Source organism: Aphelocoma coerulescens, chromosome 5, assembly GCF_041296385.1.
Source record: "Aphelocoma coerulescens isolate FSJ_1873_10779 chromosome 5, UR_Acoe_1.0, whole genome shotgun sequence".
In the NCBI taxonomy this organism is placed as follows: Eukaryota; Metazoa; Chordata; class Aves; order Passeriformes; family Corvidae; genus Aphelocoma; species Aphelocoma coerulescens.
This window is the reverse complement of record NC_091019.1, coordinates 51,364,919-51,380,627: the sequence shown is the minus strand read 5'-3', so window position 1 is coordinate 51,380,627 and position 15,709 is coordinate 51,364,919. Positions and strand designations below refer to the sequence as shown.

The window sequence follows — 15,709 nt, the reverse complement described above, 5'->3', positions numbered from 1 at the left end:
TGAACAACTGTGGTCAACCTCTGGCTTTGCCCTAGGCAGATTCCTGTGGGCACCTCCTGTTACAGCACTAAATTGGTGCCAACAGTTGTGATTCCAGAATTAGTCTGAAGTTTTTGAAGATGATGAATGCTTTGACATGGTGGGGTCACCTAAAGGTCTCGTAGGTCTGTAAGACAAAAAACAGTAGTAGGGAACACCTGTATAGTGAAAGGAGAGCACCACATGTATCAAAGCAATGAAAAAAAAAGAGGCAGGCAAAAATAGTCCTATTAAGAGCAAGTGAAATGCCTGAACACTACACCAGAAAAATACAGAATATGATGGGAGCTGTTGCCTGAATACCACAGATGAGTCAAGTTGAAGGACTTCATCTCCCCTTCAGGGAAATTTGGGAAAACAATTAGTAGACAGCATTCTGTCTGGTTTTTATCAGCATACAAGATTATTTTACATACGTAAAATAATCTTTGATGTGAGATGTTTGAATTTGTTCTAATCTTGCCTTTCTCAAGTATGTTTTTGTACTTCTCCCACACATGTATCCCCTCAATTAGAATATAGCAAGGTGTGCCAGGGAAATAATAGGCCAAGTCTCTTATTCACTGCAAAATGTTTACTACAGTGGGCAGGGGAGAATGCAGGAGCTCTGGAAGAGCGTTAAAGTCAAGCATGTATAAGTCAGATGACAAGAGGTAAAGAAGTATTTTTCTCAAATGTTCTGTGTCTTTGGGGTTCTTTTGGTAACTTTCCTGAGATACCCATAGTAAAATCTTGTCTCCCTAAAGTCGTTTAATTGAGCTGAGCTACTGAGTTTGTTGCAGCTTTCTCTGAACAGCTCCTTTGAGACCAATGAACCTCCACATGGTTACATTTCCAACTGCTGAGCCCTCCTTATCTCCAATCTGGGCAGCCCCTGCTTGTTTAAACACTTCCTGTAATAAGGCACATGTTGACACAGGCAGAGCCCAGCCTCCAGCTATTTCCCACTTGTAAGAATTAGGTTTAATACCCCTTTCATTGACATTTTCACTGTTGGCAGAGTTGATAATACCAAAACAAAAATGAGCTGATACTTGTGCAGAGCTGTAGGTGCTCACAGTACTTTGCAAGCTTAGAAAGGAATATCTCCTGACTTGGGGTGTACAGTTCCCAGAACCTCTTGGTTCTAAATACTGAAGAGCTACTGCTTTTCTGTTCTTCATGCATTACAAGTACGACTTCAAAAGGAATAAGTAAGAAAACTTTTGTTTGTTGTAGGACTGGAGCCTTACTCACAAATCTTTCAAATGCAGCATTGTCACCTGCTGGGGAAAAGAGGGCCAACAGAGCACAGGGAGTGGGAATTTAAACTTGCTCTCTCCAGTGCTTTAGTGTTTTTCCTCTGTTGCTGTTTTAGGTTGGTGTTTGGGGTTTTTTAGTGCTGTTGCTCACTGAAGTGTCTTAATAACTTTGTCTGCATTCAGTGGTAGAGTAAGACCATCAGTGATGGAGTGGCTAGGAGGACACAAGTTCCTCAGGAAGGGGAGCACCTTAATCACTTAGAAGGGGAGAAACTTAATCACTTTTGGCAGGAGCACATCAGGGCATTCAGCAGACAGGTGAACTAAGCATTTCTTACTGCTGTGCCTTATATGCTCTGATCATAAATGGCATGAAGAAGATTCTTGGCACTGTGAGAAAAACAATCCACTTCCTCCTCTGAGATTGGCAACTGCAGAAGAGAAGGATTTAATCTTTCAGCCATAGTCCCTATCTCATTTCTCTCTGGTCTTCAAACTGACTTAAAGTGTAAACAGTCCTTGTGTCAAGCTGTGGCTGATGTGTTTTGGTGTGTTCTCTCCATACAGATTGAGAAGTTGCAAAATCAAATTGAAAAAGAGAAGCAAAGCAATCAAGACTTGGAAACCTTGAGTGAGGAGCTGATAAAAGATAAAGAGCAGCTACAAGTTGTCATGGAGACTCTAAAAGCTGACAAAGACAGACAGGTGCAAACTTCTCAAATGTAATATAACAACATGTGCTCAGTAATGGTAATTCAGTGATGCCATTTAGAGCATCTGGTTCTCTCAGGGAGATAAGGCAATTTGAGAGCTATTTAAGTGCAGGTTGAACTTGTTCAAATCTAGGTTAAAAGCTTCTTCAAGTATAGAAGCCCAGCATGTTTTGCTGATTTCTGCTCTTGTTACCATAAGGGGATCTTCAGGCTGTTAAATGAACAGAGATTCCCCCTTGAGGGAAAAAAGCCCTTGGATTTTACTAAATGGAATACCATCTGGTTTTAGGATGTGCAGATAAATCCCCATTTTATTGCTGAAGATTGGTCTTTTGCCACCTCTATGGCATGATCTTATGCCACCTGTATGCCAACCAAACCTGATGGTTTGGTTGAGGTTCTTTAGCCACCCAGCCTTTTTGCACTATTTTAAAGACATGCTGAGAAAGTATTTATGTCTTCTGGATTGACATTTTAATTGCCCTTCAGCTTTTACCACTGTGCAGTTCATGTGCAATGTCTAGAAATTCTCTTGTTACAGGTTTGTGCAAGTATCATATCATCTTTACTAATCTGACAAATAAAAAAATATAGACAAAGATCATTAGAGACTGGTCTGAATATTCTCAACCTGTATGAAAAATTTATAAGTTTTTGTGAGGCAAAAATTAAATAGCAAAACATCTTATTTGTGTAGTTCTTGTCATCTTGAAGGATTTTTACCCACACTTCTCCCTGGGAAACTGCACTTTACCAACAAAGTCTTGCATTTCAGTTAGAACAAATACAGATTCATTGTGGCAGGAATTAATGCATGGTTTGAAGGTACGGCAGGAAGTAAAACCAGAAATGTTCTCAGTTGTCAAAAAGAGCAGTTTGTGATTTTTTCAGGTCTAGGCCCTTTTGATTTGTGTGGATGTCGTCTAATATAAGAATCAAATGCAAATTGCAGTCTAAATTGCAATTGCATCAGCTGAAATTTGACCAGTGGGGTAAGTGTACCGTCCTTACAGGAAGTCTTTAATGTCTTTAATGACATCTGTAACTGCTCTACATTTTCAAGCATTCTGAGGTTCCTGGCACCTTATCAGAGATAATTTCAGTCTTCAGATCCTAAAGATGAGGACTTTGGGACTTAAGACTATCCTAGACTAAACCTAGACAGAAAAATACCCTCTATTAGGAATGATTTGTAGCAAAGCATCTTCTCCAAGGTGTTCTCTGAAGGTCCTCTGTTTACTTTCTCCTTCTGCCCTAGCCTTCTTGCATGGTAGCAGGAATGTAGCGCACAGTTTTTAATTTATTAAAATCGTGGGTTACCAGAGGTAACAATTTTTTTCAGTAGTTTGGGTTCTTGGTTATAGTCAGTAATTTGCTGAGAAATTTATCTTGGATTAAATGGATATGATTTTGTTAACAATCATCTGTCTGCTTTAGGACTAATTTTTACTGCACTTGTAGATGAATAACATTTGCACAACTGTTTATGTAGATAAAGGACCTTAAACAAGAAAATGATCACCTTAATCAAGTCGTCTTATCCCTGAGACAAAGATCACAAGTAAGCAGCGAGGCAAGAGTGAAGGATATCGAAAAAGAGAACAAAATCCTTCATGAAACAGTTACCGAGACTAGTAGCAAACTGAGCAAGCTGGAATTTGAGAAGAAACAATTGCAAAAGGATTTTGACCAGGTTAGAGAAAAAGTGGAAAGGGTGGAAGAAATGGAAAAAGAGCTCCACCGACTGGAGAGGGAGAATGAACAGCTCACAAAAAAGGCAGCAGTGATGAAAATAGTGACAGAAAAAGTGGAAGTTCTTGAGCAAGAGAATGGTGATCTGGAAGTGGAAAATAGGAAACTAAGAAAATCCTTGGACACATTACAAAATATTTCCATCCGGCTTGGTGACCTGGAAAGGGACAACAAGCAACTGGATGAAGAAAACCTGGAGCTTAGAAGAGTGGTAGAGACCATGAGATTTACCAGCACAAAAATGGCACAAATAGAAGCAGAAAATAAAGATTTGGAGAGGGAGAAAGAGGACTTACAAAAGAATGTGGAAATGTTAAAAGCAATGAACAAGAAATCAGAGAGGCTGGAGCTAATCTATCAGAGTGTCAACTCTGAAAACCAGAGACTTCAGCAAATGGTGGAGAACAGCAGTAAAAAGATCCAGGAATTAGAAAAAGAAGTTCAAGGAATGGAGAGTGAAAATCAGGTCCTCCAGAGGAACCTTGAAGAGCTAAAGGTTTCTGCCAAACAGCTAGAGAGGTTAGAAAAGGAAAACAAATCCCTAGAACAAGAAATGTCTCAGCTAGAAAAAGACAAAAAAATGCTAGAGAAAGAAACAAAACGGCTTTGGCAGCAATTGGAGCTGAGAGATGCTATTTTGGATGACAGTAAAGTAAAGTTGGCAGTTGCTGAGAAGGAAAACAAGACACTAGAAAAGGAAATTGCTCGATTCAGAGATTCATCTAATAAACTGAAAGAGTTTGAAAAGGACAATAAAGACCTCCTAAAGCAAGTTACAATTGATAAGGGAACACTAGCTACATTGAGAGAGGTAAGCAACACAATTCTGCTGGGTTGTATGCTGCTATTTTTTTTTAAAGCTCAGTGAAGTACTGAAGGGAGATATCTGTCCCACAGGAGATCTTCACAGCCTTAACAACTGTCCCTGGAAAGTGGAACATGCCAAAAACTGCACTTGGTGCAGCTGTGCAGTATTCCACTTTGTGTCCACAATACAGAGTCTCAAAATTATGTCTTTTTTCATGCAGAATAAAATTTTAAAACAGCTCTCATGTGGTGCCTGTTAACCAAAGACTTTGATACTTTCTCTGACTATGACCACAAAATTGTTTGCTAACATAAGAGCTCCAGCAGGGGAGATTGACTCTCAGGTCTAGAAATTTCTAGCACTTGCTGAGGACACATGGGCATCCCTGTTCTGAAAGAGACAAAACCATCCCAGATGACCAACCTAAACCTTTCAATAAGAGCTGCACCAAGATTTGGCTTTACAGCTACCTTACATGCAGCATCTTTCCCCACATGCTTCCCTGCTGAGTGAGAGCATGCTAAGCAGCAGTGATCTCTCCCTGCACCAAGCATTAGGACTTTGGCAATCAGAGGATGTGTGTGCCAGAACCTGGCACTCTTATAAGTGGCCTAGGAGCAGATTCAGGTTATTGCAACTTGCTCTCATTGCCTGTCCCAGCTGCTGTTGTCCTGCTAGAAACAAGATTTCCTGTGAAAGAGCATTAAAAGGAAAAAGGGTCATGCTGCAGTAGCTCAGTGAAATAAGTAAGTTTAGCAAGACTAATACAGTAGGTAATCACTTACTTTAACGTTTAGTTTTATTTCAATTTTTGAAGCATTAGTGTAATTTTGAGGAGGAGAAATAAAGTCTGTCAGAAACACTTGACACAATCCCAAGTTGTTTCTGTCCAACTTTCCTTAAAAATAAATAAAATAATATAATTTCTGAGAAGGCTCCTTTTTAATCTTTTCATTCTCAGACTTCTGCAGATTTTCCAGTGGTGCAGACCTCCATACAGCAGCCCATCTTCTTTTCCTTAGTTACTTTCTATAGATCCTGCTGAAGGAGTTAATGGATGTTGAAGGGACCCTTTTTTACAGACCACTGGACTGGCACTGACCTTACCCATACATTTTTTTCCCTTGCCATGTGAATGAATTCATGGCTACATTTGTGATATCAGAGGACTCTTGAATAACTAGAGTTTCACAAAGTATTTTTCTAAAATTTTATTCTATTTGATATTCAGAGTAGCTTGGTTTTGGTGTTTTTTTTTTTTTACTTAAAGTGCTTCAGTAGCATTTCTGTTCTTTCTTCATGTGTTGTTTAAGAAGACTTTTAGCAGAAACACGAGCAATGTAGATCTCTATGGTGCCTTTGTATTTCAGAGAATTTTGAATGGTAGGGATCTTCACACTTAGCCATGCACCAAAAGTAATTTGTGCTTTTTAGAAACGCAGGCTGTCTTTCGAGGCCATTTCCACACAGATCACTTTACTGGCATAACAGCAAAGCATTGTCCCAATATACCTTGTGGTACAGTGCTGTCAGGTCTTCTCCTTGTGTGACTTCTTGCTGGGTTCTGCTTTAGTTTCTTCCCAAAGAAACCTAAATGAAACCAGGCTGCATTAGTAGATACCAGAATAAGTGAGCAAGGTCACAAGTCCAAAGCTGTCCTGTCTCTTATGCTAAAATAATGCACTTTTTAAATTTTGGGCAGTAATTTACCGTATGTCAGAAACTCAGTGCATTATTCACTACTGACCCTGTTACCAAGTCCCTTGCTAATAACATCATAGCCATAGTACCTCAGAAGACTTCCATACTAAAGTCCTGTTGCTCCTCTCCGTGTGTGCCAGTGCTGGCAGGGCTTTTTGTCCTAGCTGAGAGGTGGGAACTCCCTCTGCTGGTCCCCTGGCCTGCACACATCCCTGTGTGGCACAGAGATGGAGCGGTGTCTCCTGGTCCTCACATTCCCTCGTTTGGTAGGCAGGCACAAAGCCAGTGTTGGCAGAAGTTGTTCAGTACAGTGAGGCAAAGGCCAAAAGAAGCATTCTGCAGATTTATTTCAAGTGACCTATAAATAAAAGCAGTCAGTTTAATTCTGCACTCAGCTGTCACTGATGAAGAATTTTAGCTGACCTACTTGAAACTACGATTTTATCCAATGATTTTTTCAGTACTCTTAAAAGAAATGTGTAGTGCTGGATAATTATCACCACCCTTTGCATAGCAACTAGTCATGTTGATGCTTCTTTCAGGATTTGGTCCTGGAGAAGCTGAAGAGTCAGAAGTTGTCTAGTGAGCTGGACAAACTGAGCCAGGAACTGGAGAAGATGGGATTGAACAAAGAGCTGCTGCTGGGGGATGATAATGGAAATGACGACACGTAAGAAAACTGAGCTCTTCTAGTCATTCTTTTGACTCAGCCTAACTGAAGCCCTTTGCCTTTCTTTTTGTTTCTCATCTGTCTCCTTGCCATTACCCTTAACAATTTTGGAGATAAATCACATTTTTCTGAGGCAAGCTTGGCAGCATACTGTAAGTTTTGCAAAACATTTTTTGGATGGAAGGAGGAAATGCCATTTTCTACCTCCATGCTAGCAGTGTTACTACAGTTCCTCTGTGCTCCCCAGCAGAGTAGTTGGGTAGCTATTTCAGTGTGTACTTCTCTTCATGATCTCTTTAACAAGAAAGGATAGTGTCTATTAAACAGTGTCTGTCATTACTTCATGTAATTGGTGATCCAGATACCTGTTAGTATAACATATAGGTATCTATATACATAGATATATATACATATAGGTATCTATATACATAGATATTGCCTAAGAAACATCTGATGGCAAGGAATTCCTTTGTAAGTCCTATAGTAATGAACAAAGAAAATCCCAACAACCTGTGTGTATTTTGGCTTCTTGGTAAGACCTACTTAGAGAAACATACCCATCTTGTAGGAGTCTTTAGACTGTGGATTTTCCTTCTTGTCAAGAATGTACGAAAGAGCCATGAGAAGAAATTTCTAAAGTGTAATTATGGGAAAAAGAGAAAAACTTACTTTCTTTCAAGTTATATAACTCTTTTGATACTTCTGTAGAACCATGCTGGTGTTAACCTCTATTACAATTGATTGGATTTTCCATAAGTGAGTTCCCCAGCTGTAATATATCAGTAGCAATCTGCAGCACTAGAGGAAATCATTTTCGTGAAGAAGCGAGCACATATAATTTAACATGTAGTGAGATTGGGAATGGGTGAAGGTGAAGTCTTCTATTTAGATGGTGGCTCGTATCCTAGTGGCATACACTGAAAAGCTATTATCATATTTTTCAGAAAATACAAGGTTCTGGAAAGCAAAACTGAATCAGCACTAAAATCAACACTAGCTGTGAAAGAGGAAAGGATTGCAATGCTGGAAGCGCAAGTGAAAGACTTTCTGAACTTGAACCAGCAGTTACAGAATGATCTAAATATGGTAAGAGCTGAAGTGAATTTTAACTTTTCACAATGTAGTTCTGAACACGTAAATGTGTTCACATGTTCAGAGATTCTTTGGTTTGAGGTTTGATTTTTTTTTTGAAGAACAGGTTGTCTCTTCTCTCTGCCCCTCCCTATACACATCGTTCCCAAGAACTTTTTTTCACTGGACTGCCTTTTTTTTTTGTCCCTTTCTATATAATGAAACAAAATTCATAAAAAAATTTTGTTCTAGGGGCACATCAGCAAGGGTTTTATTGGATAATTGCTCTTTTTAGATCTGTTTTCCCATGTTTTTTTTATTGGCATGGCTGTGTTTTTCTGCCTTGTTTACTGGAAACATAGGCTGAGGAAGACTGCAGTTGAAACCTCTCACCTAGGAAGAGCCTGTTTGTTAGGTGACAGTGAGCTTGGGTCAAAAGACACCTGACTGGAGGCCAAGAGACGTGGAATCTTCCACCTGTCTGTGTCTCAGCTACCCTGTCTGTGAAGTGGGGTAGTGGTTGTTGAATCTCTGAAAGTCTGTACAGAGCAAGAGAGGAGTGACATATCCCATCATTATTAATGCATAATCCTAGTTCCCTCGGTGCTGAAGGTGCTTGTTGACTGTGTAGGTGAAGAAGGACTTCGATGCACTTAAGCAGACTCAGCAGGATGGGCAGTATGCTCAGAAGTCACTGAGGAATTCAGCAGAGAAGCTCATTCCCAACCAGCAAATGAATGAGAAATTGGAAACGGGGCACCAAGAAGCTACCACAGAGCTGCTGAAACTGAAGGACAGGGCAATTGAACTGGAAAGGAATGTAAGCCTTCTTCTATTTCCTCGTAGCTCGTAGACTTCTCTTGTGCTCATGAGTGGGTTGCTGGAAACTGGATTTTTGAGCTTAAAGGAATCTGATAGGTTTTCTGGAGCACCCAAGTCTACCAAATTTCTTGGATGTCTCTTAGGACTACATGGGACTTAAGTGCTTCATGTGTCTTGTGTCCGTCTTGTCCCATCTTTGCAGGGATTAATGTGTAACACCCATCCTACCTTCATTTAATGCTGAGAAGAGTTTGCTTTATGCCTTTGTTGCAGGATGATCATCACTAATTGGTTCTCATCTTTGATAGGACTCCAGATGATCAGGACAGCTGTTTCTTTTCTTCTTGTCACCCCTTCAATGCCATCTCTCTTTCAGAATGCAGCCCTGCATACTGAGAAGCAGCTGCTTAAGGAACAGCTAAAGCATTTGGAAACACAGAATGTCTCCTTCAACAATCAGATCCTGACACTACAGAAGCAAAATGTCTTCCTTCAGGAGCACAACACTGCCCTGCAGACGCAGACAGCCAAACTCCAGGTCAGGGCAGCCTTGTGCCTCTGTGCCAGGAGGTTGGATTTGATTACAGTAGTGTGGAGAAGATGACAGCTAATAATAAAACGTTTGTGTTGGTAGGCTGATGCAATAAAGATGAGGCCCAGAAGGTGGGGCTTAGTTTGAGGTCTGAATTTCTCTAAGCTAGAAGGGAAGTTGGCTCTGTAGCTAATGTCTGGTAGCTACCTTCAGCAGGAAGGTGGTTAGTTAGAGAGAATTTGTTAAAATCAATACAGCAAAATCTAGATGTGTTATTCCAGAAGCTACACTTCTGAAATAAAAAAAAACCTTTGCTCTTTGCTTTTTTCTGTTAATGCTATGCCTGTGAAAGAGCTTGGAAGAAATGAAAAGAGGACACAAGTCAGCTCCTCGTAGGTATTGTAGCAATGAGTTCCAATCACAGTTTTCAGGCTTTCAGACAAAATGTCAAAGTTGCGAGTGGAAAAGATACTCATAAAAATTACTTGAATTTTAAAAAAATAAACTTAGTTTGAGAAAGAGACCAGTTTCAAAGGACAACATTGGATTACCTCTATTTTTCTTCTATGACTTTCACTTCTCAAGCTTTTCCTCTAACCTGTTCAGAGATGGGTGTTTTGGTTCTCTTTAATTATTTCTCACCTGTAATTGACTTATATTAGCAACATATAAAAACAATGCACCATCTCTCTACTGAAACCAGACTTGTTATGAGTACTGCTCACATACACAGTGTTAGGAGTATTGTCCACGGACACAGTGATGCAGTTAATATTTTTGAGTTTGGGTGCACTTAAGTTTCATTATTTGTACACAACTGTGGGGTAACTTTTGACTTTGATCATGGTTGTCAGAGATGCAATTGAGTTGTGAGTATTCCAGATCATCTCAGTCTTCGGGCTCAAGAGCTTCTGGTAAAAAACAGTGGTTTTTTCAGTTTGGAGGTTATTGGGATAATTTTCATACTGCTGATAGCATGGCTTTATGGGGTACATACTAGCAGTGGTAATACCAAAATTATGCCAAATTGTACATAGATACCTTAAGTCTACAAGGCAGTGGCTTTATTCTTGACTAACTCTATATTGATGTAATCTGCTACAAAATGTTTGTTGTATCTACCAGCGGAGGTGAATAAGTAATACTTACTTTTTATTTGAGAAACTTTAGGTGGAAAATTCAACTCTCAGCTCCCAGAGTGCTTCACTGATGGCCCAGAACACTTTACTCCAAAATCAGCAGACAGCCAAGGAGAATGAGAATGAAAACCTACTGAAACAGAAGGAGCAGCTGAAAGCTGAGTATGAGTCATTGCTTCAGGACCATGAACACCTTGCTTCACTGCATGAACGGCAGTCTGTAGAGTATGAAAGGCTAATAAATCAGCACAGCTGCCTGAAAACATTACACAAAACCCTGGATCTGGAGCACAAAGGTCTGGGTGAGAGGTACGCTCACTGCTCAGGGGTATAGTGTAGCCAGGATGTGCCCATGTTACAATTTTAGCCTTAAATGTTGTCTCCAATTACAAACAGAAGTTTCAAAGTTGTTGCCCTGAAAAAGTGCCTAGTCATTCTTGTTGTCATTGGGACATTAGATGAAAATACTTGCAAAACTCTAGATTTCAGATCTCTAAAGGTGTCAGAACAGAGGTAACTCTGGTAATATTTAGCAAACAGTGGCTTGGATCTTGGGGATGCTTTGTCAGAAGTAGCTTAAATGCTTCCACTACATTTAAGAATTTGCCCTACAACAACATACAGCCTTAAAAACATTCTCCACTTCTACTGTGTGGGATCTCTGTTCTAACCATGAAGTCTGCAGGTCACCTAGGTAGTTACCTATATGTGCCTGGTGTGTATCTTGAGAAATTTCAATAATTGAACTTTGTGGCATCCATGTCATGTCAAAGGAGGCTCTCTGAAGGAAGCTGTATTGATCTAACTATCAGATAGTGATGTATTATTAATTTTCTTGTAGTTCTCATAATCTAAAGCTTTTGCTTCAGGCCTTTCAGTTGAATTAGGAAAACAGTAAACTGTTAATTGTTTAGTCTCTAGTCACTGTCATTTTCTGACAGTTGTGCGTGGGTTGAACAATATACATGATATATTACTACAAAAATGCTGCTTCTGCCTACCTCTCAAACTTCTCTTTTACATTTCAGTGATTTTCCTCAAATCACTTGTATTTAAGTTTAATTTCTGTGCAAGATCATGAATTGGGTTCAGAGCAACTCAGTGGTGATCCTTGATGGTGGACTGAAAACTGGTGCTATACTTTTCTTCTCAAAGATTAAGGAGCTGGCAAATAATGTGTGGTAGATTTTTATAAAGTACAGAAATAAACTTATTGTGATTAAAATATTCACTGGGGCTGTGTGACAGAACAGCTGCTTGGCTGTTGACTAAATGAGCTGTAAGTGATTACACACACTGTTCCTACTTACCAAGTCTCTCTCAGACTGATTAATGGTTCTCATTGATTCAGGCTTTGCTTGAGATTACTACACTGCAGTCTGTTAAGGCAGTTTGCTGTATTCTTTCTTTTCTTGATGAGTACCAATAAGCAGCTCTAGCCTAAGGAAAAGGTGTTTTACAAAGAATAGGTTACCTAGAGAGGTAAGTGCTCGGATATCCAGTGTAATCATTAACAGTTTGGACTCTGTTTCTGACATGTGATTCCTAGTGAGAGGTGTTGCAGGGGAGCAGGTGGTGGCCTTCTCTATGTTCAAAACAGGTTGAGTTTGGCGATTTTAAGAGTGCAGTATCCTCCTCAGCAGATCAGTCTTAAAAGATACTTATCAAGGTGATTTGTCCAAGGAGCCCATTTGGCTGTCAGGAAAAAAGCCACAAGCCACTTTTTTAGTGCATGTTTTGTTCTCCCTCCATCATGTGCTGCTGAGGGAGCAGAAGGGAGAAGGAGTAGCATAAGAAAAGTTCTCTTATACCTCTTCTTTTTAACTAAGGTATTTAACTGCTAAGACAGAATATTTCACTTTCAAATTCAGCTAGAATGCACCACCTGCTAAATTTTCACTGGAGCAGCTCAGTGCAGCCAAGGTGTTCTCTTGTGTGGCATTTAGGAGATGGGTTTTGCTCATCAGAACTCCAAGGTGATTGGTTTTCCTCAGCTGGTGACAGTACCGTAATCATAGTTCTGTTGCTTAAGGCAGGATTACACTTCCACACAAACCTATGACTGCAGCTTGTCTAGAAAGATCCACAGCAACTTCAGTTAGCTTGTGCACATCCAACAGCACGTCCCCAAGGTTTGTGTAGTTCACTCTGCTGCATTCTAACCACAGAATGTTTTCTGCACCTGAGCAAACTTCGTTAAACCTCTCTTGGTTCTGTCTGCACAGTATTAACACTGCAGTGGGGATTTAATAATGGGTGGTGTGTTACTGCAGTGAAATGGCCTGTCATAGCCCAACGAACTGCAGCTGTGTGGGTTTGGCTTAGCAAGTAAAGGAGGTATGTTAGGGTCATTTACCATTAATAGCAGTTTTTTGACTTTGTGGTGTCTGGCTGACCATCTCAGAGAACACAGAAGGGTTGGCTGCTTCTGCTGCATTTTAAAATTTGCTTTGCGTATTACTAAGAGAAGGTAATAACTTTCTAGCTACAATTGATTAACTGATCCCTGAGCATTTCTTTGTGGCTTAGTCTGGAGAAGCCTAACCCTACAGAGACACTGGAAAAAGAATCCCTGCTGTGTAGAATTACATATTGCAGGGAGCTGTATTATTATGTTACCAGTGCTGCCTGGTAATTATTTTTCTGGGTTCCTTTTGCCACACTTTCTACCATAGCTGAGCATTTTCAAAGTTGTCTCAGTCACAATTACCTACCCATAGTATTTCTCCTCAAAAAGCAGCAGAAAGAATAAAAGCCAAAAAGGAGTAAAGAGGACTGTGATAGTTCAATCCTAGGAATGGATTGTGTCAGAGCCAAAATAGATTCTATATGCGTGTATAAGAAAATCTTTTTAAAACTCTTTGTCCAAGAGCCTCATGCTTTAAGAAGTGAAATGACCATGAGTGCTGAATAGTTTACAGGAAGGGTAACCTGGTCCCTGGTGGTAGAACTTGTCAGGTTGCACAGATTGTGCTCAAATTGTAGACTCCAGGCTGAATCTGTAGTACAAGAAGGTTTTGGCTGAGGATTAGGGCTCTGGACATGAAGAATCATTTCTATTTTTGAGACAGTCTCCTCTTTCTTACCTTTCACCTAACAACTAGGGGAGCAGCTGTGGTCTACCTCAGGCTCCATGTGGCAGCCTGTGGTGCTGGGCCTGGCTGGTAACACTGGACCAGTATTCTGCTTCTCTCTAAGGAGCCCTCTTTAAAATATAGAGGGCTTGGATAAAAATGAACAGAGTAGCCCTATCATACAGAGACAGCAAAAGAATTTACAGCACAGTTTCTTCCGAGACAGCCATGGGAATCTCTGCCAAAGGACTAACAGGAGTTTGTCTTCTCAGACTCTGGATTGGCACACAGTCTGTCTAAAATGCTTCTTGGAGCTCGATGTGAAACCTTCCTCTGCTTTCAGGTTCTTCCATTTGTTGTTATGGACATTGAATTTGAAATGTCCCAGACCCGAATAGAGAAAGAAAACAAATAAATAAGGTTAATTAAACTCTACTGCTGTTACTGGGAATGAATGGCATAAAGCAGCTTTTGTCTGGGAGACAGGTACTTTTCTGTGTGGCCCTTCAATGGACTGGAATTTGGGACAGGCTGTAATTTGACGCTGGGATGAAGGGAATGGTAGCCTGAAAGAAAAACAAGTTGGCAGGAGTCAGTGTATTTGGTGCTGTCTGCTGGTTTTGGTTTTGGTTTGAAGTTTTCCTGACTGCAGAGTAACTGTGCTCTGCATTCATCTCTGCTGGCATGAGAGTCACGGAAAGATGATGCTTGTTTCTCTTTAGCTTTTTAAGCAATGCTGCATCTTCCACCTAGATTCTGTTTTAAAATTGCTTGGAAGAATATTTCTCCATTACTGACACAGATGTATCTGGTAGTTTGGGGCAATACCCTTATATTACAGTCACCAAAAAATGTGCTGATGACTTTTGACATTCACTGCACTGGTGGCCCCAGTGGCCTCTGCCAGTGTATCTGTACGGGCACAGATTCTGACAGAAGCCACCAGAGGAAAAAAAAATCTGGGAACAGCTTGCTGCCTTGTGAAGTGATTTCAATCCACCTCGTTCTTCGCAGCATTTTCTGAATGCAGGTGGTGTAGCACCTCAGGGAGGCTGAGCCTCCCTAATCCATGCCTGTGCCAAATATCAGGGGAGTCGTTCCACACATCAGTTACTTTTGCATTCCAGAGATCAAAATTAAAGACAGTTGATGGCATCAGCCCTCTCTCTCTCCCCATCTCCCTGCCCTGAATGGTTTATCCACAAGTTGCATAAACCAAATAACAGTGGAAGCCTGGATGTGAACACCACTTTTGCTCTTGGTTTTTTCACTAGTGAACGAATAGAGCCACTTGAGCAGGTGAGTCAGCCCCTGCTTAAAGGTGTTTTGCTGTCAACTCACTGATACTCATCATCTGTCTGGAATATGCAGAAGATTAGTAGATGTGCAGGATGCTATTACCTATACATACAACCTAATATACATGAGGTGGTTACCTAATAATCTCTTGCTCATTGCTCTGCTTTCTTGTTGCTTTTTGGGAGCTGCTTTCTAGTCAGGTTTTTGACTCTTGCCACCATCAATTATTTGTGATTTGGATTCTGGTTTAGTGGAGCAGTTTCGATGCACTCTGCAGAATCTCATGCTTTCACCAAATGACCAAAATCTGGAATTGAAGTAAGATTCTGGCAGTTGTGTTCCAGTTTGCTTAAAAAATGCTTTTCTTTTTCTTTTCTTTTTTTTTTTTCCTAAAGTCTTCTCTGCTGACTTGTATACTAAGTTGAATTTTCATGCATAGTGTGGAATTCTTCAGCTTTGGTAGAAGTTTAACAACATAAAGGTGGATGAAATAAAGCAAGCAGGAAAAAAAAAACCTTTCTGGTCATTGGGGTATTACCTATTAAAAATCCTAATCCAGAGGAAGAAGAATGTTTAAATGAAAGCTGAGGGTGTGCTATTCTTCCTTTTGCAGATACAGCAGTTTAATGAAACACAAAGCAGAATTAGAAGAGTTGGAATTAGTTTTAAAATCTGAGAGAGAGGTTCTGCAACAAGAGAGAAGATCAAATGCAGTAACCACTGGGGAAAATCAGAAGCTGAGGGAAGAACTGGACAGGTATGGTTCCTTTGCTAAATTGTTATATATTTAATTTAAAAGTCAATTACGCAAAACATGGATATGTTGCTTTAGCTCTGAAGTACCTTCA

At 40.2% G+C, this 15,709-nt stretch overlaps 1 protein-coding gene across 7 annotated transcripts in view; it reads left to right on the top strand.

Annotated features, from left to right (window-relative positions):
- The window catches only part of CCDC88C (coiled-coil domain containing 88C), a 96,768-nt gene that overhangs the window by 65,726 nt on the left and 15,333 nt on the right, over positions 1 to 15,709 (top strand). For 5 of the 7 annotated variants that reach the window (XM_069018090.1, XM_069018089.1, XM_069018092.1 and 2 more), the window contains exons 14-21: positions 1,848 to 1,985; positions 3,486 to 4,556; positions 6,797 to 6,924; positions 7,869 to 8,010; positions 8,627 to 8,815; positions 9,194 to 9,355; positions 10,520 to 10,797; positions 15,475 to 15,618. In XM_069018090.1, coding sequence (XP_068874191.1) covers positions 1,848 to 1,985; positions 3,486 to 4,556; positions 6,797 to 6,924; positions 7,869 to 8,010; positions 8,627 to 8,815; positions 9,194 to 9,355; positions 10,520 to 10,797; positions 15,475 to 15,618 — 2,252 coding nt within the window. The remainder of the gene's footprint in view (positions 1 to 1,847; positions 1,986 to 3,485; positions 4,557 to 6,796; positions 6,925 to 7,868; positions 8,011 to 8,626; positions 8,816 to 9,193; positions 9,356 to 10,519; positions 10,798 to 15,474; positions 15,619 to 15,709) is intronic. The other 2 variants (XM_069018091.1, XM_069018093.1) reach the window with 2 other exon arrangements.